The 7856-nt window shown below is 40.0% G+C and overlaps 1 protein-coding gene across 2 annotated transcripts; it reads right to left on the bottom strand.

Annotated features, from left to right (window-relative positions):
• Positions 1-648: 648 nt before the first annotated feature.
• Positions 649-5825, bottom strand: champ1 (chromosome alignment maintaining phosphoprotein 1). 2 transcript variants are annotated; one of them, XM_004911797.4, is made up of 2 exons: positions 5697-5825; positions 649-2811 (listed from the first exon to the last, which is right to left on the bottom strand). In XM_004911797.4, exon 2 carries the CDS (start codon positions 2747-2749, stop codon positions 764-766), a length of 1986 nt encoding a protein of 661 aa, XP_004911854.1. In that variant the 5' UTR covers positions 2750-2811; positions 5697-5825; the 3' UTR covers positions 649-763. The 2 variants fall into 2 exon arrangements, with proteins under 2 accessions (XP_004911854.1, XP_002937908.2); XM_002937862.5 differs by having other exon boundaries at positions 5703-5825.
• Positions 5826-7856: the final 2031 nt, after the last annotated feature.

Raw genomic sequence — 7856 nt, 5'->3', positions numbered from 1 at the left:
TTTACATTCTAGCCGATGGGATGGCATTGCGGGGAGATTAGTCGCCCACAACAACAGAGATTTGTCGCAGCGCAACTAATCTCCCCGTGTGTCACGGCCCTAATGTAATGCTTTGTTAAATTACATAAGAAGTTCAGATAACTCTGGTCAGTGAAGATGCAACTTTCTCAGCTAAATCAATCACAAGCATTTAAGCAGCTCTGTAGTAAGGCTGAAGTCACATGCTCTTTTCTCCACCAGCACAGAAGTGCAAAAAATACCTGCCCAAAAATGTTCAAGTGAATGGGAGGCAGAGTCGCTTTGTTGCAATTCTAAACCAGTTGAAAAAGGCCTACTGCCAGACTGATTGTTCTCACTGCTGCTATCATCAGGTGGTAAACTGTGGCTGTCAAAATCCTCTCTAAACTGCTACTTTTTTTATGAATACACTGTGCCTGTTGACTAAAAGAACCCTGCTCAGAAACCAGGGACTGAATACTTTAATTACTATAACCTAGCAGTGAAATATATTTGCCCAAAACTAAATCTTACACATTACATTTGCCTGAAAACATTATGTAAACACTTTTTAATCTGGTTAGAGTGTCTATTTAGCTGGTAGGGAATCATTTAATGACACACAGACATGAATAAAGAGGCCCAACAGAATAAAAAAAACATTCTCCTTTAATAAAATACATAACCAAATTCACCGGTAGGAGGCTAACATTAACAGAATAAGATTTTCCACCCCCCACGAAATCTCACCATGCCAAGAATCCCATTAGTTTTCCTCTTTACTCTGTTGTAAGTCCAAAACTGGCTGCTCTGTCTCATCTTTGTGGCATCTCTGGCAATGAGTTTGATGTTTTTTAAATCCTCGTGGATGATCGGTCTGAAAATTACAACGGAGACATTTATACAAACCTTTGGTATGCGACGCCAGATGGTTTTTAAGATGTGTCTCCATAACAAATGTTTTTCCACATGTTTTACAAATAAACGGGCTGGGCATGTTATGTCTAGTAATAAGATGGTGCAACACAGGTCCCTTTTTAAGTGGACGACACTCACATAACATGCAATAAAACTTTCCTTTTGCCCGCCTAACATGCTTCATTATTTCCTCATCTCTGATAAATCCATCTTTATCATCAGAAGTATCAGGCATATCTGGAGCATTTGCAGAAATGTCACCAGTTTCTGGTGTCTCTACTAACTCTTTAGACCATGATGATGCTCCCTCATCTTCTGAAAATGGAAAGCCTCCTGTTGTGTGTGTTGGAGTCCCTTCCTGCTTTGAACTGGATGGTGTTTCCTTTAACTTTGATTCATCAGGAGTTTCTTCATCTTCTAATAATGCTGATGGTTTCTTCATTGCAGAGCTATTCCCTTCCTGAGCATCATCTAGTGGGTCTTTTAACTGAGTTGGAGTTAAATTACCTTCTAAATATTTGGGCATGTCTTTTGACGGAGGAGAACTGTCCTCCTCTTCAGAAAATTCCATAATGCTCTTGGGCATTGCTGGAGTATCTTCTTCTTCTGAGAACTCCATAATGTCTTTAGACAGTGATGGTGTATCCTCCTCCTCTGAAAACTCCATAATGTTTTTTGATACATTTGCTGTCTCCTCTTCTTCTGTAAACCCCATTAAATTTTTTGCTGCAACTGCAGACTCATCCTCTTCTTCTGACAATTCTGTCATGTTTTTAGGTATACTGGTTGGCTCTTCGTCTTCTGAAAATTCCAATACATCTTTGGACAGAGCTGGTGTATCATCCTCTTCAGAAAAATCCATTGTTTCTTGAGCTGGAACAGGAACTTCCTCTTCCTCCGAGGACTCTGCTACTTCCTTTGATTGCACTGGAGCTTCATCCTCGGATACATTCTCTATGCCTTTGTCCACCACTGGCATCTCCTCATCTTCAGAAATATCCTCAATTCCCCTTGACTGATCAGGCTCCTCATCCTCATCCGAGGACTCTTCCAAACCTTTAGATTGTGTTACTGTTTCTTCGTCTTCAGAAAAATGAGGAAGGCTATCAGGTAAAGCAGGTGTTTCATCATCAGGCTCATCATCATCTGAGAACTCTGGGATGTCTTTTGAATGTGAAGATGCAGCCTCATTGTCAGAGAATTCATGTCTCGCAGGAATAGAGTTTGTTTTGCTGAGTTTACTACTGCTGCTATTGGACTCAGACTCCAAATCCGGATCACTACTTGATTCCTTCTCTTTTGCTTCTGGGGATTGTGGAGTTGATTTTTCCACAATGCTGCTTTTAGATTCACTATCAGAACTCTCCTGACTTTCTTCCTTTGGCGGTTTTTCTGGCCAAGAAGAAAGGGTATCGTTTTCATCTGGTTTTTCAGCTTCACTTAATTTGTCCTTCTGCTCTTGATCATCTACAGATTTCTCATCTTCGCTTGTGCCATTTTCAGAATTTTTCTCAGAAATAACTACAGAATCTGGCTCAGACTTTGCCTCTAATATAAGCTTCTTTTCACTGCCCCATTTTTCAGAAGTTCCATGACGAGCTACAATATGATAATAAACATTGCTAAATATCTTGCTGGTGAAAAAGCATCTGTGACAATGAAACAGTCTTGCACTTTTCTGATAAAACACTAGCTTTCCCAAACCAGCAGTATCCATTTCATCACAGAATTCTGGATGTATAGTGCCCTTATGAATCTGCACACTCTCATAATCAGTGCCATGAAAATTGCAACGATCACAGTCCAACTCATTAAATGTTTTCATGACTTCCATTTCGCTTTAAAACGTGAGCAATATAACTTTTATTCCTGAAGCAGTTCTAGTGTCAGTGTTACCTTTAAAGAGTAAACAAAAAAAACAACTTTAATTAGATTGTATTTTATTATACCAAGCAAGCCTAAATAATTGCTAGGTTTACATGCATATAACACACTTAACTTTCTACAATGTTGCTACTTGCATTAATTAATAAGAAACGGAGTTGGCGCTCAAAAAACAAACTACCAAGTGTATAAATTTATATCAATCTATTAGTGTTTAATCATACAATAATTCATTACAATAAAAATAATCTCACATAAATACATAAACCTTGTATTAAAAAATATAAATAATTACAATACATAAAGTGAAAATCAGAAATTCAATTGAAAAGCTAAAATGGAGAAATGTGACTAAACCTATCAGTTCAATGGAGGATGAAATAGGAACAATATATTAATTCATATGAGGATAGGTTAAAAAAAACTAAACGTTGGCATTACTAAAAATACATATACATAAGATCAGTTGGTTAAAAGGTAGGCAAAAGAACTACCAAATGAATCAGATATACTGGATAAATCTGTAACAGACTGCTACACTAAGCACAGGAGGGGATGGATTACTACATAAATGCCCAGTCTATAATTAAGTGAAAAGTTGCGACTTCATAACTGCCTAATCGAAGGATACAGCAATAATATGGGGAAAAAAAGGCCCCAGTTGGGGAGCTCACTCCCAAACGGACACCCAATTAGGAAGGAAACTGTCCAATAAGATTATAAGGGCAAACACTCGTGTATGCACCCTAACATGTGGCGCTTGCAATGTGAGGTATCACCAAAGGCTACAATATAAGTACAGGCACCTCCTAGACCTTAACCTGGTGCTGAATAGATCCCCCACACCCTACAGGTGTTAGCTAGAATACCCTCTGTCCCGGCCGGGAACTTACTGTGGGTCTAAACACTGGGAGGATCGAGCTCCTTCACACGGCACAGCACGGATTCCCTTCTTTCGGTGACGTCACCGATGTGAGCCGAATGCTTAGCTACGGGTCCTCCCAGGTCTCAAGGTCCACACAAATTTATATATATCAATATATGGCGTGCACCAATGAAGTGGGGGGGGGTTACAAGAGAATGACTTGTTAATTAATGCTACTTGCATTAATTAACAGAGGGAATGGTGTACCCTCTGTTAAAAAAGTAAGGATATTAGAATTTGCCAAGGAGTTCCACAACCATATAGAGACAAGAGCCTGTGGACAAAAGGTATGGCGTATGTAATACACATCCCACATCACCAAAACTGATTCAAACTCATATCCTTAGGCACTGTTAGAAGTTTTTTTCAGATTATTTTACAGGCTGTTGTCTTTTATAAGCCTACTGTGTATAGTATTACAAGAAAACATTGTCAGAAAAAAATCACAATCATCATTAACGGGGGAAAATACCCTATTTCTATGTAGGGTTCCATTTTAATGTATTTGATCCATAAAACACTGTGCAAATAAATATGATGCCTTACTGTGTGCAATTTTATATGCCTTGTCTTCATATATATATATATATAAAAGTAACAATAGGGCTGCCAAATAAAATACCGCACCCCTGCCCCAACATGCAACCAAAACTATGCTTCCAGGGTTCCTCCTAAGTGACCAGCCCACAATGCATGTAGTCCAAGTACCATACCTGGGGGATACAGGATACAGAGCAAGTAAATTCACAGATTATCCCGCATGCCAGGACACTGCACTTTGCACGTGCACAGATAACTGCATGCCATACAGGAATTGTGGCTTTTTTGAGCATTTTTTCCTGATTTAATCTTACCTCCACTTTTCTAATGAAAACAAATCATCAGGTTATTATAAAAAACAAAGTACTTTACTATTGCATGAATTATACTGTAATGCACCTGTAAAGGTAGCCATACACGCACAGATAATATCATACGAAACCTCGTTTCGTACGATATTCGGTGCGTGTATGGTATGTTGGCGAGTCGACCGATATCGCAGGAAGCTGCTGATATCGGACGACTTGCCGATTGGACCAGTTTGAAAATTTTGATCAGGCGCCATAGAAGGCGCCTGACCAAAATCTCCCTTCAGCGCTGAATCGGCAGAAGGAGGTAGAAATCCTATTGTTTCTACCTCCTTACCTGCCGATTCAGCCCTGAATGGTGTGTGGCGGATCTGACGATGTTTCGTGCAACCGATGGTCAGATCGCCACGCCACTCTTTATTACATATAATATACATTTTTGTAATCGAGCTTTATTTGGAGTCTGTCACATGTTTTCAAACAATGAATAAATGGGATAATGTACTTGTATACACACTGTGTACAGTCCTTATGTTTTGAGAAAATAAAACTACTGTGTCACATGAGAATGACAATGGTTTGCATCTCTCGGCACTGAGGCACATGAGAATGGCAGGTAGGATCACCACAGAAGGGGACATCTCTATTACATTGAGATGCATTGCAGATACATTGCAAATCTGTACCAGGCCCTTATGGAGACGAAAAAACATTGCTAAAAAGGTAATCACTACTTTCCTGTCCTTTCTTTTACCCCATTTTACTAGTATTTTAGATTTTATGTCCCTATTTTCTGTGCTTAATTACAAACCAGTGTCTAAGGATGTAATTACTAATAGAAAACATCTCTCTAACCCAAGCAGCTAGGTTTTAGCCCGATAGAATCGCATTCCCACCCACCCAGTCCTGTGCAGCTCTACGGGGCTAAAACCTCCGTGACAAAAAGAGCATTACTGAAAGCTGTGTAAGGGAAAGAACATGCATGCATATTGCACTCTAAGCTCCTGCCCCTTACGGAGTCTGCAGCTCTCTAAGCGAAAGGGGTCAAACTAGCCCAAATAAGTGCAGACTGCCCAACACACACACCTATTTTCCTATAACAACAGTCCAAGATCGCTACTTACACCTACCACAAAGCTGGTAACTGCAAGCTCCTGGCCGCCTCTCTTGCGGAAAATCCCGACGCCAAATCCCGTCTCATCACGCGAGACTGGCATCACGACTTCACGTAAGCGCAGTGACGCATCACGTAGCCGCATTGCGCAAGTGACTAGCGGAGACTGCGTAACTTTGACACCGTGGTCGTACCGCCTTCTTTTGTTAGAAAACAAATAATAGAAAAACAAACTTTTGTTTCATGTTGGTTGTTCGCCATGCACTCCCAATATAGCCATTTATATTTTTGCTTAGAGTTACGCTTTTTGCTAGGGAACAAAAGAAATATATATATATATTTTATTTATTTCTGGTTGCCATCTGTACATGGTGCTGTCGGAGCCTCTTCTGTTAATTTGACAGAAAAAGAAAACTTTATTTTTGTGCAAACTGGGGGTGGTTGAAATGAAGTCACTTTTTTTAGTTTAATTATACTTTGATGGTTCCACACACACAATGGGCAGAATTTTCACAATTCAGGAACAAAACAACTTCAAGGCACGAATAAGAAACTGACCAAGTAAACCACCTTCAGTACCATGCTGGCCCAGTTTCCACTGTTTCAGGAATGACTTGGCCCACACTGGCTGTCGCCAAGTTACCTAGACATTGATATTTTGAGTTCTGCTCCAGTATTTAAAGACAAGGACAGTATTTTTCACAATTTGGGACAATGTATGGCCTTTAGGAGAGTCTAATGGGTACCTACAGTAATCTTTTTAGTCTTTTTTGTGGTGGTGTCAGGAGCTTCCAAGACATTTGTTTCCTGCCAGAAGTGCCTGCCGTCATCAGAGCCTTTTTACCAATTTGACCAAGAAGGAAAGAGTTTTTATGCAAACTAGAGTCAGATGAAATGATGAAATCTTAGGTAAAAAGACTCCTTTTGGCACATAGAGGTGAAGAGCCCCCAGTGGTTGTGCATTAATATGACACAGATCTTTATACTGAGGCCTTGGGGGTAACACATCTTCCTCAGGCGAATGATGGGAACAAGATTTCCATAAAGAAAGTTTAGTAAAATTGTTAACTGAGGGCCCAACAGCAACACATGTATAGGCCCAACACTCCTCAAGCAAATGCTGCAATTGCATACCTAAAATACCTGCTATCGTATAAATGGTGTGCAGGATAGGGCAATTATTAGGGCAGGGTAGAATAGATTTTTTACTTTAAAAATGTTAGTGTTACTTTTCCTTTAAGTGGCTCACTTTTGCAAGGGGATGGAAGATTTAAACTATGAGGTGAGACTGTCGAGGTTGAGGTTGTTTTCTCTGGAAAAGAGGCGCTTGCGAGGGGACATGATTACTCTGTACAAGTACATTAGAGGGGATTATAGGCAGTTGGGGGATGTTCTTTTTTCCCATAAAAACAATTAACGCACCAGAGGTCACCCCTTTAGATTAGAGGAACGGAGCTTCCATTTGAAGCAGCGTAGGTGGTTTTTCACGGTGAGGGCAGTGAGGTTGTGGAATGCCCTTCCAAGAGATGTGGTAATGGCAGATTTTGTTAATGCCTTTAAGAGGGGCCTGGATGAGTTCTTGATCAATCAGAATATCCAAGGCTATTGTGATACTAATATCTACAGTTAGTACTAGTGGTTGTATTTATAGTTTATGTATGCGAGTGTATAGATTGGTAGGTGTGGGTTAGGTGTGCTGGGTTTACTTGGATGGGTTGAACTTGATGGACACTGGTCTTTTTTCAACCCTATGTAACTATGTAACTTTGATTTTTGGTCACTAGCTAGAGGTCCCAGCCCTTTTAAAGTATCATTATCTTAATGGCCCATTGCAGTCCTACGAGATAAGACCGCAACGCCATTTTTCAAGCTATATACAGCATGGCTGCCTGCAGAGGAGAGGAGTTGTGGATTGTAGTGCAATGCTTGAGAGACAACTGCTGTGTCTATAATGAAATGCTTTGGAGACAGAACAGTTTCTTGTCATTTTCATGAAATGAAACATAGTCATATACAATTAAAATGGGCAGTCTTAGAGGTAGTAAAAAACTACCCCAAGAGGAGTTGATTATATACAGAAGTTACTCCAGTGTGAAGCTAGATGGATAAAGAGGTTAAATACAATGTCTTCAGTAGGACTAAATGATCCTAACTATATCCTACCTCTTGC

This window comes from Xenopus tropicalis, chromosome 2 (assembly GCF_000004195.4).
Source record: "Xenopus tropicalis strain Nigerian chromosome 2, UCB_Xtro_10.0, whole genome shotgun sequence".
In the NCBI taxonomy this organism is placed as follows: Eukaryota; Metazoa; Chordata; class Amphibia; order Anura; family Pipidae; genus Xenopus; species Xenopus tropicalis.
The sequence above is the reverse complement of the archived record's forward strand: the minus strand, read 5'-3'. Positions and strand labels throughout refer to the sequence as shown.

Excerpts from the sequence above, each read along its gene's own strand:
- champ1 (XM_004911797.4), bottom strand. The coding sequence starts at position 2,749 with ATGGAAGTCATGAAAACATTTAATGAGTTGGACTGTGATCGTTGCAAT.